General features: G+C 35.8%; 1 protein-coding gene across 3 annotated transcripts in view; it reads left to right on the top strand.

Annotated features, from left to right (window-relative positions):
• The window catches only part of LOC144468085 (semaphorin-1A), a 678,833-nt gene that overhangs the window by 568,639 nt on the left and 82,419 nt on the right, over nt 1–27,775 (top strand). For all 3 annotated transcript variants that reach the window (XM_078177255.1, XM_078177256.1, XM_078177254.1), the window contains one exon: nt 6,837–6,924. In XM_078177255.1, the coding sequence (XP_078033381.1) occupies nt 6,837–6,924 (88 nt within the window). The remainder of the gene's footprint in view (nt 1–6,836; nt 6,925–27,775) is intronic.

The following is a 27,775-nucleotide window of genomic DNA, read 5'->3' as shown; positions in this document are numbered from 1 at the left end:
TTTTATAAATAGTTTTTATCTATAGATATTTATTTAAGAGTAGGTTTACTTTATTTTTCAGTTTTTAAAGAGTTTTATTACAATATTCGACGAACCTTGAAAATAAGTGTAATTCATTGCTTCGATGTAAAAAGAAAGGACATCAGGCTTACGTTACAGCCTGAAATGAGGATTTTGCAAATTAGCTGTCAAAGATAACACTTCCACTAATATTTCAAAGCAAAGTTTTTACTATGAGATGATTTTGCAAATTAGCAGTCAAAGATAACACTTCCACTAATATTTCAAAGCAAAGTTTTTACTATGAGATGATATATAAATAAACTTAACCAGAAAAGAAGTAAACGATAAATGTGAATATCTTCTTACAAAAAAATTTTGCAAGGAAAAAAACCTTTAGGAACAAAATATATTTCTGAAGAAACCGACTATAAAGACAGACGTATTTACACTGTGTAACTCATTTTCAAACCCTTCCGCACGTGGAAGTTACACGCGTTAGCCGGCCAACTTTGGATATCTCGTCTCGCGAGGAGACCGCAGTTCGTTACAGAGATTTCTGAAATTTCCGAGGAAAACTATTTCGGATACAAATTGCGAATGGACAGGGCAAGTAAGGATGGTCGAAGTTTTCAATGGTGTTCGACTTTCGGCGAAACGGTTCCAAGAAAGAAACGAATTATTGGCGAAACGTGTGGATTTTCGTTGAACTTTGCTGGCTCGGTCCGCGGCGGGTACTCATCGGGAGACACCTCACCAGAAATACAAATACGGGAAAGGACGAGGGCAGGACGAGGAGGAATAAAGTGTGCTCACCGAAACGGGCCAATTTCGACGTCGCTTCTCTACGTGCACACAATGTATCGATTGTGTGCGGCCAAGTACCCCGCTCGCGGTCGTGTGCCCGTGATTTTTCGATTTTTGTGCCTCGTCGCCGCGGATCCAGAATTCGAAAACTCCGTGGCGATGGTGACCTCCGTTTTCCTTCCCGCCAACGCCAATCTAATATATTTCGGTCAATTCTAATTTTCCTTAAAGTAAACGTACTTATCGTGGAACGCTTTTTCTATTATTTAAAATTTATTGATATACTCAATTTTATATAAATATCCGCGGTCTAGCTTGTAGATGGTTTTCTTGTATTTTATATCGAGATTGCATACGGAAGAAGCAGTAAAGATTTTCTTATTGAAATGTTTATTTGAGTTGGAAATAGAAGCAATTTTTCCTTTCTCTTGTATGATCTGATCTTTTATATGACGCAGCCTAATATGTTGAAAGACAATTTCTCATATTATTAAACTTATTCGATCAAATGTTTAATTCGTAACCAATAAATCGTCAATAGTTGTTTTCGAATTTTTTAATCATTCTGAAAAATATTCTTGATATATTTCTCTCGAATAGTATGGTACTCGTCTTACAGTTTGTCTCGATTTTTCCTTTAATATTAAATGCATTTTCAGATCCTCGATGACAAAATCTATTTTCGTCTATCTGCTTCAAGTGAATATTCTATTTTTCCGGCCGAAGTAAAATTAAGCGGAAGTATTTCCGCCGGAAACGGCGTTTATAAATACCTGTCTCGCAAAAACCGTCGTATCTTCATCATTTTCATCAGAATTATGGAATTCGTGGAGACAACAATAAACCTCATAAATATCTAGAAATTTGTTTTATAAATTCAATAAAGTCTACGAGAGGAAAATGAACTACTATCATATTCTTACTTTACATTATTAATCGTGCATTAAATAAGGCAAGTTTTCTAATAAAAGACAAAATTATGGAATTCGCGGGGACAACAATAAACCTCACAAATATCTAGAAATTTGTTTTATAAATACAATAAAGTCTACGAGAGGAAAATGAACTACTATCATATTCTTACTTTATATTATTAATCGTGCATTAAATAATGCAATTCTATTTTCAACAAAATAGAATAAGATGATAATCATTTTATACTTATTTTCGTAGTTTCAAACGTGGAGACTCTCTCTGAAAAAGTATCCTTATTTTCGTCTCTTATCAATTACGTATTTTTCCATTAAAAAAAACACACATTTCATTGAGGCGTAACAATGACACGGATGTGGATTTTAGGATCGTGACCCGCCGTACAGTTAAATGATTGAAATTCGAACATGGTGTTTGGGAGAACAGGTGAAACAGCAACAGACGGACATACAGTTTTTTCCTTCTTCGTTCGGCGGTATAAAATGCTCCCGCGTAGTAAAAACACGATTCGTCTGTTTCTACGTTTCCGAAGTTTTTAGAGTTCGAAATTTTATTTTTATGTTCAAGCTAACGGTTCGCTGAGTTTTACGATCTTGTCCACCATTTTTCTAATAAACCGAACTCTATCCGTTTTAGAGAATATTTCTATTATTTATTTCCATTATTATCTATTATTTCTATTATTTATTTCTATTATTATCTATTATTTCTATTATTTCTATTATTTATTTCTATTATTATCTATTATTTCTATTATTTATTTCTATTATTATCTATTATTTCTATTATTTATTTCTATTATTATTTTTATTATTTTATGCATTATTTCTATTATTCCTAATACTTCATCTATCTGTTATAGGATATTTTATTACAATAACGATTATTCATTACAGATTATTCTATCCATCAATTCGGACAAATTATTCGCATAACTCTTCATTCAATTAGTGATGCAAATAAAATGGTATTCGAGTAACAACCTTAACAATTATTAATTAGATTCGTAATTTAAAAGTTATTCGGGACGTACAAGTCATACGACATAACCTTGTATTTACGTTTAAACAAATAATAGCGAAACGTAGACTGTATAATTTAGAAATGTTGAATATGAAATATCACCGTATATAACTCACTATATAGAATTCATGTCTACATATAAAGCAAAGGTACGCGAAATTCGTTCGCTGCGATGCGCAATAAAAATCATTCGCGAGCAAACAAGCCCCCAAACGAACAGATTTCAATCAAAATTACCTCGGTGGAAGTATGAAAAAGTTCACTCGGTATTTTTCACTCGATCTTCGTGTCGAATGAATTTGTTGTTAGTTGAATCAACCGGCCGTATTTACTCCAAAGTAATAGTCCGTTCTTATTTGTCTTCCATAAAAATTGAATACGAAAATGAAATGGAAAAGAGTTCAGCTGACGCAGCGCCAAAGTAAAGTTGAAAAGCGAATTAAACGTTAGAGCGAGTAATCGTTGGAAATGTGAAAGCATTTTGCATTCTATCGGCGTGTGTCGTTCATAATTGAACTGTTGTTCTTTGTGCTGATTAAAAAGTGATGAAACATGAGACAAATAGAAATGTCTTACTTTCTTTAATAATTTCGGTGAGTTGGAAATTAAATATGGATGTCCAGAAATTCTTTTAACTTAAAAATGATTTTTCAAAGGTAGGTCTTCTTCTACTCAACGATCTTATGGGATCTTGCTACGTTATAATTGAAAAATCGGCTTCTCGCATTATACTCTCGCGTTATACTAGTATATTTAGACCGTATTTAGCGTTTCGAATATCTACCACATGAACGATGTTCTTTACGAGTTCATGCAGCGATGCATCAACATGCAACAACGATGCCAGGAGATGATAAGACTGCGAGGGGATAATAGTCGTTCCAAAACACACAAGTTCACCAACAGCACACATTAGGTATATCCTAAGCACACACTAAACACACATTACCCGCACATACGTTAATTTGATCCCAGTGACGAATTTTGATTCGTAACGCCAAATATCGAAGATGTAAATCATTTCTTGTAAACTGAGAAATTATTGAACATGCTACTGGGTTGTTTAAAATACAACGTAGTTAAACAAATATATCCTGCGTTAAATGTCGTCTTTCTAGTTCTTGTTTCGTTAATTAAATGACTTCGACGTTCTGAGAATTTTGACAGTAAATATTAATTTCGCGTGGTAAAAACCAAGTAGCGCTAATCAATGCAGTTGTAAAAGAAATCATGGCGCAAAGTGTTGAAGCAAGTTTACGTGAATTTTGCAGACACCGCTGTGCCAGCTACCGTGTCAATGAAGCTTCCGCCATGTTACTCGAAACAGTACCACCGGACTGTTATTAGAACAACGCGTCTATCCGTCGTTAATGTATCTCGTACCGAATATCCGCATTTATCAGGCTGTTTCATGTTATTTGCATAATCTAATCACGAGCACGCATCCGACATTTAATAGGATATTCCAGGACGAGAATCTCCGGCGGCGGCAGATCGACCCACCAAATTTTCCGGACGCTAATACGGCGACGCGACGTTCGCGAATTTTGCCCAGGACAATCATGGGGAAAAACGCGACGATCATGGTGGGACAACTTTTTATCCGGGAGGGGGGAGAGAAGTAATCTTGTAAAGAGAAGACGAAAAGTTTATAAAATACATAACGTCGGGAGAAGTTGGACGAGATCTTTGTGTACGATCCACGTACAGGCAGATAATTCTTTTCACGAAGCGAGCTCGCGAGCGAAACAACCGTAGTTCCACTGAGTCAATTTTAGCGCGAACTTCCAGATCCACCGCGGTACAATAAAATAATCCTGTCAATTAGTTGTAGTCGCGCAATTCCATTATTTATTATCCAATTAAGAAAGCTGATCGGGCGGTATTAATGAATCATCGTGTATCGATAGCAGGGATTGAAAGGTTCCGGAATTAAACGTTTCAAACTTTTATACGTCAGTTTTCATTGAAACGGTTATCAATAAACGGCGGACTTTTGTGTAAAATAGAAACTGTCTAAATTGATTGTAAGAAATATGAATTGACAGAAAAATGTCTTTCATTCTTATGAAAATTCTGTATGATGAAAATGAAATAAAAATGCAATATAGATATGACGAAAGTTCTGCCTACTTGTATACATGAATAATAATAATAATTAATAATAATAATAATAATTATTGTTATTATAATAATATATTTTAAATAATAATAATATTACTATTATTATTGTTATTATTATTATAGAACAGTATAGTACAGTAATAGTATATATATTAATATAGAACCATAATATTATAATATAATAATAATATTATTATTATTATTATTATAGAACAGTTTCTGAAATATTAAAATAACTAATAAAACATTCTCGTTTCTCCACGCCTGATTCAAAGACGGGAACCGATATCATAACTGTTTTCCATCCCTAATCGATAAGCGTTCCTCAAGGAAGGCTGCTGGAGATCATTTTATAGGAATTTCTGCCCCAACTGCGCATAACTACGGATTTTGCGAGGTCATTCGGGAATATTACATTAGCGCAGAAAATGATACCGTCAAATTGAATTTCAGTCAACGGGGGAGGAGAGAGGGGCCAGAGGAGACTGTTGCTGAAGAAAAAGGCAGGAAATGAAGTTTCCGGGAGGAAATTCTCCCAAAGAAATTTCCCTAGGGTACACAAGCCCTCTGCCTTGGGCTAGGGTTAAATTCGTGGAAAACCGTTCACTATATACTTGTCAGCGATTAATACTTGGCGGATTTCTCGAAATTCGACGAATTCTTGTCGAATATTTCTATCTCTTTTTTTGTAACAACAGTTACTTGTTTTTACAAGTAACTTGATCGCGTAAAAGTTATTTTACAGTATGCATTAATTTGTTGAGAATGTTTATATAAGACTTTCGTGAACTTAATCTTTGAAAATAATTTATATTTTTTTGAATTTATTTATCTCATTTTATTATTGATAAGTGAACTGCAGATCTTTATAAAAATTCTTGAATTCATACGTCGGTTCAGAAAAATTAGAATTAACGAAAGGAAGAAAGAGAATAAAGAAACTGTTAGTAACTAATAAATAATAATAATACCAACTAATATTATTATAAAAATCTGCATATGCCACAAATGAATAAGGATCTATTCATGAGTTTATCTTTGAAGGTTTTACATTTACGTAGAAAAAAACTATATTATAAATCTTTACTATTATCAATACTATTGTATATTACTACTAACATTAATACCGTTAAAAGAAAACATTTCCCATTCTGTCGAAATTTTTCAAGTTTCCTCCGTCGAGATTTTTCAAGTTTCCTCTGTCGAAACGTGTTAATAGTAATTAGAAGCGAGAAGCTGTTGGTACCAGACCTCGAAAATATGGTACAGGTGAAACAACTTTTATAACTTTCGCCATGGTTGAATTCGCGCAGTCGTGAAAGTACAGGAAACATTCAAAGCTAAATGAAAGTTAAATTAATCATTAAAAAATTTCTCTAGATTCAACTTTCTGTGTACGAACTTCGCTTTAAATTAATATCATTATTGTTCGTCTTTGTTACTCGAGCGCAGTTGTTACAATTGTACGATATTAATACTAAATTGATAAAGTCAGTCAAACTAGTTCCTGCATCTTTTGTTATCTGATATTATGAAAGCAGTTTGGACGAACTTCTTTATTGAAACTTATACTGTAATAATTATATTATTAGTTATATTATAATATTATTATAAGGGTCGACAGTTCTAACTTTAATACATTATTAACGGGAAGTTTTTTTACTAGTTTTCTGTTAATTAAAATTAGAAATATTTTAAAAAATTGTCCGCAAACTGCAAGAATCTTATCTATAAACCATTAAATTATTTGGGTGAATATATTACAACAATTTCTTCTCAATTTATTAATTAGACGAAAATCACCGAGCTATTCGTAGACACAGATCAGTCATTGGAAAGCCGATAAAATGGCTTCCGCTGAATAAAGTGTTAATAAACAATATAAACAGAAAATTGTTTAAGCAGTTAAAGTTAAAATTAGTCTAACATATTCTGGGTTTCTGTTTCAGGATGGCACGTACGTCAAAGATAGCGACATGGATGGGTTGGGTCTATGCCCTTACGATCCACGGCACAACAGCACCGCAGTATTCGCTGGTGAGTTATCTCAACGCAACCTAATTTTTACCATCCTTTCTCCTTCCTCTTGCGAAAGGAGGACCACAAAGGGGGGAAATAAAAACGGACCAAGGATACGAAATGTGTGGTCAGAAATTGCGGCGCGTCCCGCGTCGGGATAGGGCGAGGTAACGTTTGCAGGGCGCGCATAAATATTATCATCGAAAATAAATATGCAAATCAGCAGCTGTCCAAGAAGAGAGAGGTCGAACTATTTTAGGGTTGCCGTGCGACGATACGATCGTCTTGCGTAACAATTTCGCTCGGTTTCACGATCCCCGGTAACGATAAGGAAATACCTTTTTATGCATAAAAGGGGGCACGTTTCAAAGGAGTTTGTTCTTCCGGGAATTCAGGAGCCCGTGGAAAAGTGGTGGGGATTGCTTTCCGCCGGTTTGCATGGGAAACCGTATGCATTCCCTTTAGAATCTTTGCGGAATTAAACTTAGCTATTAATTAATGTCTTTCTGTTTAAGTATTTACCTAAATACCATCACCTTCTGTAATAGCTCTAAGATGTAGCTCAGTGATTCTCAATCATTTTCTCTGTATACCATGTAATCAATGATTACAGTCAGTCCCATAAGTAATCGTACTCTCATTGCTCATTAGAAAAATTTGTTGAAATCAAGGGACGCATGTGAGATTTTGCAATAAAATTTTTATTATGAATGATCACACCATCGTGGAGCCTCCGCCGTGCTTTACATTTGGTTGTACATTTTTTAATTCTAGTTCTGTATTAGACTTTCTCCAAACTTTTCCTCTTCCGTCACATCCAAAAGTATTAAATAAGGTAATAAAAAGTTTATTGCAAAATTTTACACGCATCCCTTGATCTCAACAGATTTCTCTTATAAGTAATGAGGGTACGAATACTTATGGAACCGACTGTATGTCGAATGCCATAAAACTACTTTGTACGTAGTGTCTCTTGCTGGAAGGATGGCACAGGGAAACGTGTAGGGTCTATTCCCACCAACCCATGTTAACGACCTCGCAGAAGTAGGATAAACGCATTTCTCTTCTTGGCAGAAATTATTCCTAGTAGCCCTAATTTCCAAGAAACGAGGAACTGGAGCCTGTCCGATTTGAAATATACATGGCTTCCTTCCAGTCTCTTCCATTTTGTTTTCGTTCCAGGCTTTTGATTTTAGTTTATTGGTGTTCCTTTTTACCAATAGAAGTGGGCTTCAGGAAGTTTTGGAGAGATATTGTGTCACCTTTCCGGCAAGGGAAATAGATACTTAAAGGGGCAGTGCCGTAAATGGGACACTTTTATTTAGGACAACATCACAAAAAAGTTAAACGATCTGTCTAATGCTAGATTGAAACATTCGAAAGATCGGTTCTTTTACTATAAGCATGCATTACGTCAATGAGTTTCTTTTACGTTTATTTGCCTTAGTTTTAATTTCATGAACTGGTTGCAGACATATTCATGATTGAATTGCCAATTATTATACTTGCAATTTTATGATTATCAATGTCAAAACAAAAGTTTGTCTACCTTTCTAGCATATGTAAAAATGAGTTCGCAGAATTATGTAACATGTACCAGCAACGTATGAATGACACAATGTTATCATCGCATCGTGACATTGATTGCAATACGATAGCTCCTGAAGGGAGCCATTCGACGACGATATTTTTTCACTGCAAGCGCTATCGTAAAATTTTCACTTTCAGGCCATATCCATTAACTTCTACTTTTATTAGGGAACGCTTTAAAACTTTTTCCAATCTCTGCTCTACTACCCCTTATCTGTAGTTACAACTAAGACCGTAAATAAAGTTCGAATTGGTCCAACGGCGAACGCATTAACGAAACTACAGACTGCACGAAATATTTGCAAACTGTACAAATATCATTCTCAACACGAAGTGTTCGGTCCAGTGACTTTTTCTAAAAGTCTTTTTTATCGTCTGGAAGATACACTATGCTAACCATAAACTCGTACACATACATGTAAATGCGATGCATCTTTAAGGAGGCATTCTAGTATGAAACGTTATATTTCACTATCTATGTCACTCTTTTGTTATGGAACTACTAAATTTTTTACTGTACCACTGTTTTCTTTATTTCTGTTTTAACGGAGTTCATAAATTTTTACTTGGGTCAACAGATAAATGAAACTGTTTTTGTTACCATTAAATACCTGTATCATACCGAGTTTCCGAAATGTTGTATATGGTTTCAGCAACTTCCAATAGAAAATATACGAAAATATACAATTTCACTTATTTTTATTTAAATTTCCAGAATATATACAATTGGAACAATTGCTCATCCAACATATTTGCAACCAATTTACCTGTTCTCCATTAGTGTTTTTTCTTATCTCTTTTTAACCACATTTTGAAGACTTTTTTATTGAAACGAAATTCTCTCGTTTCATTTCATGTAAAATGAATTTATCATGTTTTCTACATTGTGTTACGTAATATAAAACAAATGTAAAATAACAGGCTACTGATCGGCAACCATCTGCTAAACCACCTACCTCTGTCAATTGGACTTACACCACTTTCATAATCGACGATTATGCAATTTCATTTACCGACCAATTTCAAATTGTACATAACATGGGAATTTTTTAATAAATTAAACACGGACTAGTTAGGCATACAAAATTTACATTAAATTAAGCATGAATTACGTGATATCTCATTTTTTTTTTCAAAAATGGACTTACACCACTTTCAAAATAAACGGTCCATATATAAAGGCTCAAGAAAAAGCGAAAGAGCCCGGTTTTCGTAGTTCCGTACTAGAATACGTGGAATAAATTTCCCACCTTATCCAGCGATTCCCGTCAGATTCCCCGCGCCCCGGTTTGCATCTCTCACGATCGAAAAACCGCGATCTAGTCCGGTTAAAGTCGGCGTCCGTTTTGGCAGAGTAGTCACGTCTGTATCAAGGACCCCGGACACAGCGAGCTGTCCGTAGCAGATCGCTTGGGCAAACGTTTTTCAAGAATCTTGTTATCGCGGCCCGAAACGCGTGTACATCCCGACCCCGTGGCCGAGCATGTTTGACAGGCCTTGGCGTGGCTTTGACGAAGTAAAGAGCTGGGTTTCGAGTGACCGGGATCGCTCTCGATCCCCCGTTGCACGCGGGCCGCCCGGGCCAACATAACTCCCGTTGACCGAGTCACGAACACTTCTGTGGGGCCCCCTTTACGCGTCCCGCGGAACGATGGATGCACACATTGTATAACATCGACGGCCCCTTCGCGAATTTGATAAACACGTCGGGACGAACGTCATCCCCCGCTCACGGCCACGGCGCGTCATCGTGAATTTCGCGAGCCCGGCGCGCGCGCGGGCGCCGCCCGTTGTTAAATGGAACGGCCGCGGAACTGACATCACGCTGACATGCTTTTTAACGCGTTTTCGACCGACCACAGCAGTCCGATGTTTCGCGTAATTAAAGGTAGTCCGACGCTCGGATCTGACGCGGCTACGTCACAGCAGAGCGCAAACGAGCACCGATATCGCTTCAAACATGGGATGGGCGATCCTGAATCGATTTTCCAAGGAATCGATTTTCCGGAAGGAATTTTAGATTTCTTTAGCGATGTTTGAATATTCGATGATGAAACGGATCGACGTTTTTAAATTGCGGATTAATTTTCGATTCAAAATTGCTGCCAGACCTGAGCGAAGGTATTGCAAGTGAGAAATAGAAATATTCGCAAAATAAAATAGAAATTTATTTCTGTATTAACACTGGGTCCACTGAATCGGTCAAATCAACCATTATTTTAATGTATAGCAGTTTTGATTGTAGGAATACATTTTTYATTATTTATTCAACGCGTATGTTTCTTGCKGCAGATATTACAATAGCACTCATTTGAAATCAGAACAAATTTCTYATTGTTGTATCTATAAACTATTACAGAACAGSTRYTTTATTTAACCCTCTTAGTACCGGCCAAAAGAGKCTGTATCTGARCGARATRTTTAAAACTCGTTTGACGAAATATGATAAAGTTTCGGAAAGAAATTGCAAGAATTTTGAAATAAGAAATGAAATTGTTGTTTAATAAAAATATAAAGAAAACTATCTTTCCAACAATAGCCAAAACCATATATCGTTGTTCGGTACTAAGAGGGATAAAATTTATAATTTACGATAATCACCAATGGCGGTCTTATATGCCGTATCCCAAATTTTCATAACCAATAAAGGTGCATAGAAACAGGTGAAAAGCTCCGAGTCTTCTTTCTTCTGAAATGAAGTAACAATGTTATCATGAAAATAAGGAAATAAGAAAGATGTAATTGCAGTATTGTAAATCTAGACTACATTGAGCTCGCCAGCAGTGTTATCGTTCCGAAATACAGTTGTTAAGGTGTTCCCTTAGAGAAACCATTGTTAGAGGAAAAGATCACGATGATCGATTAATTGATTCCAATTACCTTGTTTTACGTACAGACTTAACAGGAAATCACGCGACAAAGTGGCTATTACACGAGCAACGAGAGCTTTTTGTTCGAGCTTTGAAGTGAGGATCGATTAATTCCAAAATAACAAGACCGAATTTACATTCTAGATGAACATTGATGCCGGCTAGACTAAATGAACCACAATTGAACACTTGATGTGCAAAATTCAGAAATTACTTGATTACATTTTTTAAATTAATGCTTGCTTTATTCAAGTGACTTTTGTCGAACTTAATAACAATTATTGATTTATTGCCTTTAATCTGTAATCTTTCATTTCTAAGATTTTGGAGAACATCAATGTTATAAATATAATATTTTACATAATTTTAAAGAAAATAAGTTACAACCCTTTCTTGGCTCTCTATCTATATTATGTATCGATTAAATGCCATAAAACATTAATGTTATATTACTTTGAAACACGAGCTATTTCTTAATAATTAATATGCGTACATTAAAGTGGCGTTAAATTCTTTTATAAAATATGTTCTCCTCTTTATTATTTAAATCGTATTCTGCCGAATGGTGCTTGTGCCGTCTTTCATTGATTCGACTTTGTCGTCAGGATACTTGAAACGAAAAGAAACTTGAAAGAAATTTGTTATTTATAACGCGACGTGCTTTGAGAAAAATTCAAACTAATTTTCGAAAGTACAAAATATATTAATTCCCTATATTGTCATATACACAATTCTATTTTTCATCGAACCAATTTGAATATTCTTCGGCGGTAGTTCACTCTGTGATAGTCAATATTTGGCCAAAGGCATTATTCAATGTAAATTATAGTAGCGCAACCGCTTCGTAATAATGTAATCAGAAATACAGATGCCAATAACACAATTAATAGCATTAATAATTATTTTGGTCATACGATCTTCGTTAGCTGTGTAAACTCAATTACTGAAAACCGCGCTAAAATCGCGAGTGGACATAATGCTCGCCAAATGACAAAGGTGGGAACCGCGACGTATTAAAAACTAATCAAATTTGTATAATTATTATCGTTACATTATTATCGTATTCATACATTAAATATATAAAAACAAATCCGCAAGTTACAATTTTTTAAGAGTTACTGTATCATATTTTCAATCAATGTAATAACAGTTTTGCAATTTGTACAAGTATTGACAGCGATACTATACTATTTAATTCGCTAAGATAATTTAATACAAACCGATGGCAAACGGTAAAAACATACGAAGCAGATATAAATTATCCTTTCGTTCTCACAATATTCGTGTCAAGTAGAATCGGTGGATTATAGTCAGACCTGTAGTTACCAGCGCTCGGGCACAGAAGAACCACAAGTAATTCTAGGATTGGTATCCCGTATTTTCGATTAACTTTTTACCACCTTCTTCCGGATTCTATCATCAACGGGACAGACACTCTATATATGTATAAGCCACACACGTTACAGACCTAAAGAATTCCAACTCTCGGCACGTAGTTTACGTGGAATTCATTAAAGTTAAATTAGGAATCGGCGTCAGCACCGCGGTGTGTTTCTAATGCACATTGGTCGAACTTGTTTGCGGAATACTTTACTAGTAAGTGCAATTACCGGTTCATGGCGATGATTTGTCATCATTCGATACAGCGTTCATGCTCGCAAGAAACTATAATCCGTGACAGTACTGTAATTTATAATATGAGATTATGCAGTGTTATATACGCTATGTAAGACTGTGTAGAAGTATATACACTACATAAGATTATGTAGAAGTATATACACTATGTAAGACTGTGTAGAAGTATATACACTACATAAGACTATATATAAGTATATAAACTACATAAGACTATATAGAACTATATAAACTACATAAGACTATATAGAACTATATAAACTGTATAAACATACAAATTACATACCATCACTCTAGAATAATAATAAGCATTTACATCCAATTTTTGCATTAAGATATTGCGTTCTAAATGATAATAATAAAATAAATATTTTTATTTTCAGTAGCATTATTGCTACAATTTGTGTAACAATAAATTTCAGTTTATCGATGAACAACACGCTGTAAACAATAACAGCGTATAAATCGTTTATTACGTGATATAAAATATTCAGAAAATGTTTTTGTATTTTAAAATTGAAAAATCTATTATACATACAGGAAGCACGAATTATTTTCAATTACATAGATTGCCGCGGTTCCATACGTATAGTATGCCATAGTGTTATCGCGGAGTGCAGTAGCAAAGGAATTCGTGCGGTTGCGTGTTTCTTTAGGAAAGACTTTTTCGGTGGAATCGATACGCAAGAGAAAAAGTAGACACCGTCTCGCTTTAACAGAAAACGCCCGGACGGAAAACAACAACGCGTTGAATACGCGTAGCCGTGAGACGCGCAGCTCGAACTCGTTTATCACGCGTTATGCCAAACCATTTATTTAATATATTGCACATTACGCGCTGCATGAACGCGGCGTATTAGCACGCCTGATTTATGTTAAACGAAGATTACCCTTATCGTTCGCAATAAATACTGCGCTTTGACGCGGTGTATATTTTCGCGGATCCCTAACAATTTGTTTACAATATAATCACGGGGGCACATGGTCGTATATAAAAGCGCCGTGTTTAGCAGAAACGTTCCAATCAAGCCGCACCGTGATTTATCGTCGGCGACGCGTTTCGATTTTTGAAGCGCGATCAATTCGAATCTTTTGTACTTTAATAAATCTCTCGGTGACAGGAATTTATCTATTACCGACGCCGTTCGTTCCCATCTTACCCCGGAAACTCGTTGCAAAATGATTCGATCGGCTCCAATTTTAGAAACAAATTATTACAATGTCTTCATTGCGTGTAAATATTTGACATTTATTTCGCTGTTATTAGTATTGTTTTCTCTTTTCTTTCTGCTGTTTTTTTTTTGCTTATCACCAAGCGATGACGATTTTTATGAACGGAAATTTCAAGTTCTATTGTTATAATTTTACACCGCTGATAGGATATTATATATTCACGGTGTTGCGAAAACTGCCCGACTCGCGAACTATCGTTACTTTGCCGCAACTAATTTGCATAATTTCTCCCCCTTCTGAGAAGCTATTGTAATATTCATCGCAAACTTGCCACATTTATCCCAAAACAATAAACATAGATGAACCCTGTGCACTAAATTTTAACCGAATACCGCAAAACAGGTCCCAAATATTGGATTTTATCCATTTGAAAAGGCGAAGCATCGAACCCTTTGCTCAATTTGTGTGATCTTAATACTTCTGTTATTGCAGCGTCTAAATATGCAAACAATCGCGACAGTTTTCCCTGCCACGATCTGTTTAGCATGAAGATGAGGGCATGATTAACGATAATGACATCAGCGGCCTATGCAACTGACATATCATGACGAAGACGACCAATTGTTATGATATTGACTAGCTGGTCTAGTAATACGAATCAGCTGTCGGTAATGCATTAACGTCTCTCTAATCTTTTATGTATAATATCGTGCAGTAAGACATGTATACGGATGTGCGAACGCGTCGGACATTTTGAACAATACGTGACGTCAGTAAGACTCACCTGATGAAAGAGAAACACGCGGAAGCGCAGCGCGCGGTTGCATCGTTTGCTGCATATCGATACATCGCCTGAATTAGTATCACGTCAGAACCTACTATGCTCATCGACTATAATTAAACTGTTGATTATGCCTGAGCTCTTTCTATCAGTTGAATCTGTTGTTCATGGATAGTATACTATATTTGTTTTTCTTTATTTTTTCATGATTTAATTCCCTCGATGGCAAATAGGTTCACGAAGAGTATGTTCATGCTTAAAACTGGGTAATATTTATAGAGAACTTATTTGGAATATTTCCCATAGCTCTTAGCCTGAACAAAATTTCACTTATATATATTATAGTTTCATCTCGCGTACAGTTTAAATGAAACAGGCTAAAATAACATTTTGCCCGAGTGCTGCTAGCATTTTACAACTCCGTTATCAAAAATAGCAGAGTTAAAACTTCTTCGTCGTGCATGACCTTTTTAAAGAAGAAGTCTTATTTTACGGTCCCGGAATGGCAGACTAACTCTTCGGATCGATTTTTTAACAGTAATTATCTCGAAACTCCGTGAAAAACTTGGGTCGCGTTTCCCTTAAAAGCAAGTTTCTTTAAATCGCCGTGCGGAATGACTGGAAAACCGTGCAATCGACTGATTAATTACGGTCAGAGGCCCGTTGCTTTCGTTGCGGATTATTCTCGAGTATTGCGGCTCCGTCAAAACGTTTTCCCCCCCTAGCTTTTATTCGTAACGTTTCTCAATGGGGGAGCGCGTAATCAATTCTTCCGTCGAATGAACTTCATTTTTCTTTCAAACGTTAGAACTTCGGCAATTTTTCATATTTTGTAGAGATAGGTGTAATCTCAGTGTAAACTATCCAACTTTGAGAGAATTTATCATTTCTCGCTGTCAGCTGATTGTGACGGATGCTGTGCTGCGTACTGGCTACGGTTACACCGCCGGGAAACGTTGACACGTATTTATACTGCCCAATAAATGTTGAAAAAATATCCTGCAGACTCTGTGCACAGTTTGTACACCGCGCGGAAACAGTGTACGTAGCTAGATACTCGATCCATTATACTTATTACAAGTTAAAACGACTCAATAACAAAGTAAACGGAGAAGAAATAAGAAACAGATGAATGCGTCAAAATTACGGTGGTGTAAGTATGATTTTTAACAGGTTGAGCGCCGACAATCGACCGCTAAAATCGCCGCATAGTTAAAAAAATTTAATTAATTAAAAGGAGACTAGAAAGTTAATATTTATCATAGGGGGTGGCATTAGAACTCTTTCGCATTCGAAACATTCTAGTCAAATTCAGTTTGTTCAAATATATTATAATAAAAATGAATTTTCTAGATTGGTCAGAAATTAGTGTCAGCCATATTTGACTGACGCGACGCTCAAAGGGTTAAAAATCTTGACTTATGTCTTAATACGTAATTTATACATGCTAAAATATTGAAAATACAAACAAATTCTAAAGTTACTGTAAATTAACTCTAAATTGTCTTAAGAATATATTTGATATAACCAATTCTCATGTACAAATATCCAAGAAAATAGATTAATCCGTGAATGGAAAAATTTACGATAAAGTGTAACTCTTTCATATATTGTTCAAACAAAATAAGATACACAGTTGGACTCGATTTTCAACTTTCTCATCTGAATCATTACTTCGAAATTGTCAGAATTTTGAGAGTACGTAATTCGCACGCAACGTGTTAAGAAAGTATAGTACGGTATAGTTTAGAAACTATTTCAGCAATATTTCAGATATACAGCACATACATGTGTTAATTAACTAGGAAGTTTCCGATGTAGGAACTCGGTAAACGTACTCACAGCCCCAACGTTATCCGATTGCGGTCACAAAATACGTACACGTATACTAAACGTGTACGTACATGCGGCATTGTTCGCCGATATCTTATTCGTAACGTGTTTAAAACTAAAGAGCTGAGTGTGTTAATAATGAACCAGATCCTAGATATCTGTTGAAATTCCATTATATTCTAGCGAAACGATAGGATCTTCGTTTCTCTTCAAATTGTATTCGACATGCACCGGTCTGGTTAAATTTCGCCCCAGCGCGAAAGAAATATATCAAACTTCTCGTGGCTGTTTGAAATAATATTTGTAGAGCTAAGTATAATCTGATTAATCGAAGGTGCAATGCGATATTTCATTTAGGTAACGAGAGACAGGTAGACGTTCCGCACGAATGTTTGATCCTCTGCCGGGCGATCTGACAACTTCATCAAATAAATATTTGAAAATAGTGCTGCTTTCAAAATACGTGTGTTTTTAGATTTAGTTCAATATATTTTTGTACTATTTTGAAACTATGCAAGCATATCCATCGTTTCGTTTAACTCGTTGTTAAAATTAGAAAGATTGTAATGTATAAGATGAAGATCCATCAAGCTGGAATGTTGTTTTACTTTCTAATCGCGCTTATCAACTGTATCACCTAAATAATAATTGATAGCTAGATATTCGATTTCAACATATTTCTCTTATAGGTAAAAATACTTATGGGACCGACTGTATATGGAAAGGGCGTCGGAATCCCTTGATTCTCGCGTCGTTTAATTTATTAGACTTCTTATTTATCCATAAAAATAAATTTCGGGAAATTACAGACAAGTGGGGACTATGATCGCGCAGGTCAGGCAATGCGAACGGAATACCCCATTCGACCCTTGACAGTAATTCTGGCATCTCTCCGGCAAAGGACAGTACGTCTACTTGTAATTTTTGCCGGCGACAGAAAACGGAGAAAATATTCCCGTAATTACTTCCGCGAAACCTCTTGATTCCCCCTAAAAACGTAATAAATCCAGTTACTAAATATCAACGAGAGGTAATTCACTTGTTTGAAAACAGTTTCCCTAGATCCGGTTTTAACCGGCCCGCCCGTGTAAACTAACGGCTTTCATGGAAATTATATATCGCGGGCTTAAAAAATTCGCTGGATTTATTCGATTCACGCTTTTAAACGCAGAAAACGCGGTTACGATGGCGCGGTTTTAAATTTCATTTAGAAAGTAAATTATTCCAGAGCTAATGAAGTTATTCACGGTCAACAATCACAAATTCACGCATGGACAATCTAGAAAACTCGCGGTGAAAAAAAAAAAGGAAGAAAAATGGTTTTGTACGGGACACCTGCGAAATTTTCAACGGAACATGTTCTGGCCAGCGTCACGCTGAAATTCGTAAGCCTACGAGATCCGGAACTTTCGGCAACGGTTGTTTTTACCATCGACCTGATAATTAAATTTCTGCTTTCGAATTTACACAATGTTTTATCCGCTCCCGTTAAACACGCGTCGCCGAAGGCATATTCGATTATTTTCGCTTTTAAATTCTACAGCTTTTTACAATAACGAAAATTAAATTTTTTGTTCCAGCTGATTAGCGTGCCAGCGATACTTTAATAACAATTTTCTTTGTACGATAATATGTATTTTAAGAGACTAGGTGTACGAGCTAAAAATATTGAAAATTATATAGAACAGATTCAAACACTTTTACAACGGAATTAGGAGAACATTTTATGTTTTAAATTTCCAGAACTATCCAATAAAATTATATAATACAATTTTTTTAAATATTTGATAAGACTGAAAATATTTCTTAATTCAATCCCTATCTTAATGGCCGTCTTATTATTTCATCATGTTTTGTAAAGAAAGAATTCTAATTTGGTTTATTGGCGTATTAGAAAATATATGTGTAAACAAGCCTCTCCAGTCAATGTTATAAATAGAAAGTCAAGAATAGTTCCTGCAGATGTTTTTCTAGATCATCATTGACATTTTTATTAATATATTTTTATGTAAATATAAATTAAATTATAAAAATATATAGATTCTGTAGATTATTAATAAAGACAAATTCATAAAGACCACATTTAAAATTAAGGACTACTTAATATCGGGAACTGTGTAATATCAAATACACGTGGCGATACGTATACTGAAAATGTGAAAAATTAACATTCGCATTAATTGGACTTTATATTACATTCTTATCAATTAAAAAATGTGCATTAAGCGAAATTCAGAATTTAGCCGCCTGACTGAATTAAACCTCGCTAATCAGAAAACATAGTTAATCAAGATTACTTACGCAGGGCGGTGACAGAATTATTCAGGCAGTAAAACAATTTCTCATTCTTCCGCAACGATAACGAAACAACCCACCAGCCACTGATAGGCGCTAGAACGACAGATGATATCGTTTCGCTATAATCGCGTTATCGTTCGTTTTGGTTGCCCGGTATCGTGTATATCTTGTTTACAAGTAATACATCTTAATTTCGCATTTAACTAGCGCGATAGGTGCAACCCCGTGCATAAAGCGTTCGCGTGACTAAATCGCATCTTATATGACCTACTCCAGAAAAAGAAAAGATACCGTGCCCCGTGGTATAATTCAGTCGAACGACAGAGAAATATGTAGATGCATGACGCCGTTGTATCATCGCCGCACGATAGATCGTTCCGCGGGATTTTTTTCTCGCGGCAAAACCCCGATAACCGAACATTTCCTGCAGTTATCAGTTTTGCATTAATTCCGCGTTAGCTGTCGCTTTCAGTGTATCGGCCGCTGAAAAATTTGTATCGTTTGCGAATGGGAACGAGTGAAATTTGTAGGGCCTCTATCTCGCCGTGATTTTCTGCGGTTTTATTTTTTTTTTTTTTCATTATGCGCTATCGCGTCGCGCACAGCGCCGAGAGCTATTCGATGTCAGGACAAGATAAATTCCGCCGCTACAAAAATGATTTTAATCCTATCGCCAATTTCGACTCTATAAATTTTACCTTTCGCGTCGCCGTTTACCGGAATCGTTGTTGCAATCTAATTTGCTCGCGGCGATTGTAACTTCGGACAATTGAAAAGAGTTACGTGATTGTAATTTCGACGGAACAAGCAAAATTGTCGGGGGGATAAGTAAATCATTGTTCTACCTACATACACTAATTAAAAATATTGATTAATATTTAAATGTTTGAACGAAAGTATGACGAACTTTCGGGAATGTTATTTTGTTCTTTGATAAACTCGATCTCGTTAAAATCATGTCAATTAGCATTTTTAACGACTTCTTGATTATATACAGATTTCTAAACAAATATTAGCAAATTGCGTTTTATACGTAGTATTGTATTTTTTTTACTTTTGACATAGTTGAAGAGTGAACGAAGCACGAAAATCATACGGTGAATTTATTCTTACGATAGTCATCAGCGTTGGTTGCACTTTAAGATGTTAGAGACTTTGTTAAACCGTGTCTACAGACTCTACTGATTTCATTAATGGGATACTTGAGACTTTTGCGGGTCGAGTTCTTACTGTTAAAAAGAGTGTTTCATCGTATCCGAAGCATTGCAACTAGCCTCATTAAGAATCTAAAGAGCCCTCTAGATGAAATACAAAGGATCAGTGACCTTATAAGGAATCCGACTTGATATCCTAACTACCTCTCCATTAAATCAACAACCAATAAACCACGATTAATTTGTAAATAACTAGCCTATCAGAAAAATCGATGCAAAACGAATTAAGTGTATAAGAATTCAGCAAACTATCTGAAGCATCTCGTTACATAAAATTTCGAAAATGTATAGTGTTTTAAATTCAATTACTTAAAACAAACGGTGTCCAAGAAACGAAACTAGAAAAATTGAAAATCACTAGGAAATACATATGTATACACATTAATCACATTTTCATGAAGCGCAGCTCATATTCCAGATTATGGTTCACTGTCTGAGGTATAACGTTTAAAATTTGAATAGCCACAATTGCAAAAATAATTCCTTTCCGGCTCACTTAACAGACATTCATGAATTGCATACGCAACCAATTTACGAAATTAGTTTCTATGGATAACGAATTATAAAAGAACGTACTCAGGAGAAGAGAATGAACTAAATAAAAGTGACTAAGCAAATAACAGCGAAACCGAGGATTCTGGTCGTTCTTCGTTTCTATTGGTATAGACTTTCGACCGTTAAATCGACAGGATAAATGAACGCGAAAGCGTCGACGGACTTATCGCTGATTTAATCGGTGCACGTCACAAAACCGTGGCCATTCAAAGGCACGAACACGTTGGGGAAAAAAAACATTACCCCCGCGAGATATAAATGAACACTACGCGATGAATGGAAGGCGATATTTTATTATATATTCGTAATAGGTGAATTCCGTGTGCCATTTGGATTGTTCACGAACAGCGATAATATATCGCCGAATAAGCGAACGAACTATGAATTTTCGTTTGTATTCAATCGCACACGATGAAAAACAATGGGCGTTTATAAAATGGCTTTTTTTACAATGCATCTTGAAAACGCTGCTTTTAAAATTTATTCGTAAAATCTTTTAGTGGACTGACAATATCGTTTATTGAAATATTTTTAATAGCATAAAATTTTTGATTCGATCTGTAATTAAGCAGATAATATGATTTACTGAACTATTCTATGCATAATTCATTCTAAGAATGTTTTATAAAATATGAAATATGAAACTTCTTTAATTAAACTGATTACATTATTTATAGACTTATTTTGTGCAAGGGTGTAATATCGACTGAAAAATCAATGATATTTACAATGAATCATTTTTCCGTTTATAAATGTCCCCATTTCTGAGTTCTGTTAATAGTGTTAGGTTTATGCACATCCTTAGGATTAATTTGACAGATTGCCGGCAACTTAGCAATTTAGTTGTAAACGTATTAAACCATTGCCGGCAAACGAGCGCCAGATGTGGGCTGTTGACCGGACTTTCGCCCGGTCATAAAATCACAGCTCCACGTTTTTCGACCATCGGTGTCGCTAGGCCGGATTTTCCCTTTTTTTGGGCAAACACTACAGCTCATTTTCGCCACGAAAATCGTACCTAGCAGCGCTCCAATAGAAATCCTCCTGGAGTTTCATTGGCCGCCTCCTAGAACTACCGGCTCGTATAAAAGCTTCGAAACATGTAAAAATTGTCTGACTCTAAAATAAACGATCAACTACATAGAACCTAGTCTCTGCTTTAGTAAAATTCCTTAGTCGGCACACCACGTGCAAAAATTACAAAGTTTGAAGATCTCCGATCACACAAACATCAACCAAATAGATCCATCAAAATTGTATTTTTTATAAAGGATAGCTAATTCGTACTCCGCGTACACATGAAAAGTAATTAACACTTTGCCGACCGGTAGCCTATAAATCGGCTTTTTACTCCAACCGGTAATGGATAAATCAGTCATGGCAATCAATAATTTGCTATCTATTACCGAGGTATTCGTGTATAATTTTAAATATATTAGTTACCTTTCGTGGTGAATAAAATAAATAAATGCTAATTAATGCTAATATTAAGAAGATATAAAAAAAGTTCACGGCCGAATGACCGATCGGTAAAGTGTTAAAATGCAGTAGCTCAACACTAAATCTATCATGCCGGTCATTTCGACCGGTTTTGCAATTTTTATTTTAAAATTGTTGACACTGTGAAGATTCTGTTGCAGGAAATGATTTATCCAATGCTCTAACTCAAGCATAGAGCAATAAAAATGACTAAACGTCTAAGTAAATTAAATCTTGTCATTCTTATAAAACAAGACACATCCATCACTTTTAGTGCTCAGAGAGTCCAGTGCTAATGACTTATAAAATGAGGGTGTCAGTTATTGATACCATCATTAATACGGACATTTACGTTATTTTTCTCATTAATTTCATATCGAATTAACGCCTTCAATGTTTAGAAAATATTTAGTTACATAACAAGAGTACTAAACGATACTATTATTATATAAATTTCTGCTGAAAATGTATGGATGGATGAAAAATGATGCTTAAAGCGTCAGTAAGTTGAACCCTTATTTGTACGAATAATTAAGAAAGAAAACGATGAGTAACCCGAACCTAATTTCGGACGTGTTCTATCGACTCCGTGCAACCGGGATTTTTGCGAAAAAGAGCCTCCTTCGAGGTTTGAGAATCAGGCGGTAAGTCACGCGACATCTAAAGCCATAAAAGAGCCGGCACCGAGTTTTATGTGAGCAAGGTTCGCAGTCTGGCTCTAATCGTGTAGGAATCGCGCAGCAGAGGTAATCGTGACAGTAGCTCACTCGCCGATTACCCCCAATGCGAGACGCCAGCTCTCCTTTCGGGGCGTGGCTTTAGTAATACGCGACACTTGGAACTTGGCCCACCGAAATTGAATCATGCGAGTAGCAGCTTGGGACCGGCCTGGCCTCTACTAGGATTATAACACCAGTGTTCTCCATTGGCTGTCTGCCTGAAAGTCCTGTTCCAATGAAACCTTGACCTAAGAATCCTCTGGAACGCTCGCACCTTAAAGTGCTCGCGCCTCTTCAATTCCGAGACATCCACCTTTCTACATTAAGAAACTGCCATAGATTGGATCAGCGTTAGCGACCCTTCTACGTCATTGCCTGATCTTCTGATTAATTTAAGTCGGTATTCTAATATCAAATGCGTTGTTGCTTAACTTTCGATTTCTTGCGCAGATACTATGTAACACCTGTTGCTGTTATATTTACAAGATCGATTCGTACGTAGTTCAATAACATTTAAAAATGTTCAAGGTTAAAAGAAGTTAAAATTGGGTTTGGATTGTATGTTATTTTTATTACAGTGGTCCAAGAAAACATAGTGGGAAGCCTTATATAAATAAAATAAAGATAAAGAAATTCAGATATCGTAAGTAATGTTAAATTTTTGAAACCATCAAATGATCTATGAACCAAAGTCTACAGAATCGCTGAAACGATTAACACATGCGAGTAGCTGACTTATACAGTCGTTATAAGATGCAACGAAATAGGGTGTAATTAAATAGACAGTTCTCAGTCGGATGAATATAAATTGCAATAGGATGAGTATCGTTTGCAAAAGAATGAATTTGGAGTACAAAAGGGTTCATTTATTTCAAGAAAGACGAATACAATTAACAAAATCTAATTAGCGTGATGATCAACCAGACGATCAACTCTCTCAAGGTTAAATTCAAACCGCGTGCCCTTATCATTCCGAACGTTGCTCTGCTCCGAATCGCGACAGTGTTTAATTCCTCATATTTCCTCTTTTTGGTTGCTGGCCATCTGATGGCATGGTCTTGCCAGTCCTGTCCAAGTAAGGAGTTTGCGAGCGACAACCCTCTTCGAGATTCACGAAACCGAGCGGGCCGGTCACGCGACAGCCAAAACCATAAGCGAACGGGGGCACCATTCTTGTGTGGGTGTGAGACTTTTATCGAGATTCTAGCCGTGTCGAAATCGCGCGGCAGCGATATTCGTGACAGTGCTTCACGTACGGATTATCCCATCAAGAGACTTTGACTATTTCGGGGAGTGTGGCTTCGAGAGAGAGAACCACTCTCGACACCTGGATTACCGAAATTGCTCGCATGAGTAGCAGCTTGGTCAAAATTTTATTGTCACTTTTATTTTGATCACTTCTCCCGACGTTGAGACCGCAGGACAATAAGGTTAGCATAATACGCGCACATATGTAGACAGCATTACATCCTTGAACACCATCGCGCGTCGAATAGATTAGTATTGGGTTGGGGAATATGCTCGTAGCGTTTTTATATTTTATAAATAATAAATAATGTAACTCATAAATAATGTTTTCTTTTCGCCAAACCCTTGGAATCTGCAAGCGGACAGCTCGAATGGTTATTACGTTCGCCGACCGTGTGTCGCTACAGCCACAAAAGTAATAACAAATTAAATGACTTAAAAAGACGATTAGCACAGTTTTGTAGAGCAGAAACAGCTCTATCGAATGAATATTATACACTTTGTCAAACAGCAACAAATCGTTGTGAAATAAAAGAAAATATAAAAACGCTAGGAACTTATTCCCCAATCCAATATTTTTTGGAGAGACTGGTTGAATTATAGAGAAGAGATGCTACGGAAGGAACTCGTAGTGATAAATGTCACATGGCAAATATTTTGAAGATTGAAGAACCAGGAAAATTATTAGGAAAATTGTTCGTTTTTATTTCCTTGCAACGTTCGTGCGTATGCATTTGCAGCCAGTTGCAAATCGTTATCGTGTCAAATGGAGTTGCGCTACTTACATTGTGATTCAATTTCGCGATTTAATTATATTATATTTCAACTGCATAGTAATTCACCTAGGATGTAATGCAATTATATAATTCAAACCTTTCTGTTAATTCCATCGCTAATTATTATAATCAAGACTGCAGTTCATATATTTAATGCAGTTGAAATAAATTGCTATTGAAGTATGATGTAATTGAAACAAATTGCAGCTGAAATATGGCGTAATTGAAATACATTTCTTCATATTATCCAATTTAAAATGTACAAAAATGCGCCCATGTGGAAAAAAATTCCAAAATGTGTTTTATGTGACATCCATCATATTCGACATACTTGCATAGGTAGTGAAATCACCTAACTATAGTTTTTAGGTTATGTCACGCGCCTGTTCAGCATCGATGACAATAATACTAATTTAATCCTACGTTAACAAAGTTATAAAATTCTATTCTGTTCAAATTCCTTTTTTTTTTTAAGAGAAAAAACTATTTTACGATTCTCGGCTTCTACCGAGTTTCTGCGTGAACCCTTTTATCTTTTGATGAACATAAAAAAGTTATACGTTCACTTACAACAAACCAGAGATGATCTCGAAAACCATAAAAACGACGACTGACAGAAATGTACTTCAATAATGTCGAAGACTTAAAACTCTGAGATTTAAACCAGAATCTCGCTCGGTTCGTTAACTAAACGTTATTTTAGATCATCGTGAATCCCCGTGAACTGACTCGCACATTTACTCAATCTAATTTGTCCCCAGGTGACAAATCAAATGCTGATAAATAATGGGTGATGCGATAATATGAACAATTAAAGTAAATCTCTTCTCTGATAATGAAAAACCTAAGAAAGACACTTTTTTATATTTTATATTATATTAAAAAAAGAATGACATTTTTATTACATTTTATATTATATTTTTAACTTAGTTTCCTCTAATAATATAGAAGAATGAAAAATGTGCAATATCGTAACCTATCATCGCCGATGAAAGTGCGAAAATATCATAATATAATAATTAAATCTAATAATGTTAGATATTAATTCGAATGATTAAGAATTGATCATTAACGGAAGTTTCAATAAAAACTATTAATAATAACAGCGTTGAATACCATTACCCCGTAAATAATTAATGCAACTACTTTTAATCAAAGCATAATTAGGTTTTTGTAATGGCCTGAATAGATACGTAATATCGACTAATAAAGACGGGAATACGGTACTAATAAATGTGTCAGCTTACGCAGAAAATGTACCGAGTGAAATCTGTTTCCATCTAATTGTAAGTTATAAATTCTTACTCGACGTTACATACTTCCGACAAAAGCATAGCCCAGTCATCGGTCATAGTTACTTGTACAGCTATCCTTGATAGGTATGATAAGTTCAAACACGACGTTATTCCATTACTCGTATCACCGAGTTCGTTATTTGTTTCACCGTGTTCTCTCTCTGTCTCTTTCTCGCTCTTTTTCTCTTTCTGTCTCTTTCTCTCTCTCTATTTCCCCTTTCTCGGTCTATTTGTTTCTCTCTCTCTCTCTCTCTCTCTCTCTCTCTCTTCGACACGCTTTCGCTTCTTTCTATTCCTTTTTCTCTTCACGTACGCGAATACGCCGATTAAAACGTATCAAGGACACCAAGGTGAATATTTATGATTCCGTTAACGCGATCACGCAGAACTTGATTTATGTGGTTCCATTGTTCGCGTCATTCATCAAGCACGCGATAACGAGGAGAACCTGCTTCGGATATCTTCACCGTCCACGTTTTTCAGTCGCAGATACAACTTCATCGCCCGGCTACGTGCTAGCCTCCTGTATCGATGCAACGAAATTGATATTTCCCGGACAAATGGATCGGTCGTGTACATCGGCGGAGGCTGACGTGCCGCGAAAATAGAGCGAAAAAAATATAGAAAGAGATATCTACGCCGCGGGAATAAAGCCGCGCCACGCGATGCTTGATATACAGGGACAGATATTTCGTCCAAGAAAACTGTCTGTCACGACACGACAGAGATATCTGTCTCAGTAAATTTCTTGTTGTCGGTTCGCTCGTCGTGACTCGTATTACCGACTGAAATCTAACGATTTCGAAAAATCGCTCGTTCCTTTCTGAAAACTGTGCAAATGATTTAATTGACTTCGAAGAGATATTTTGGTAAAACTGCAATCGATCGTGGCTAATGTCATAGGTCGTTTCTTACTATTTCTTTCATCTGTGCCTGTTGCGCGATTCAACAAATATGTTTCGTGGAACTAGGATGAATGGATGCAGAATTAAACATAGGAATATTTAAATTATATAGAGTTGTGAGTTAAAAGTTGTTGAGGATTGCAATTTCCACTGTCAGCTCGGAAAAAAACATTATCTGATTTTGGTGAAATTTTATACATATATTTTGCAAAAATTAAAATAGAGAAAAAGGTTTCTTCGATAATTAATACGCTACATATTGAAATTAAAAATGCTAGCACACTTTGTTAATTTTTACGATTTCTTTTTGGGAGATTTGCCATAAATGTATAAAGACCGTTTATTGATAGATGCAATTAACACGTCGAAATTCCAAAAGTCGAAAATTCTTAAGTTTATAAGTATTTGTTCAAGTAAAAACTGATTCAATGATAAGTAACCAAATAGCCTCTATAGCTAAAGAAATGTTAGTGTTTGGAAACGCTGAATAGAAGATTG

This window comes from Augochlora pura, chromosome 3, assembly GCF_028453695.1.
Source record: "Augochlora pura isolate Apur16 chromosome 3, APUR_v2.2.1, whole genome shotgun sequence".
Lineage (NCBI taxonomy): Eukaryota > Metazoa > Arthropoda > Insecta > Hymenoptera > Halictidae > Augochlora > Augochlora pura.
This window is presented reverse-complemented; position numbering and strand designations above follow the sequence as displayed.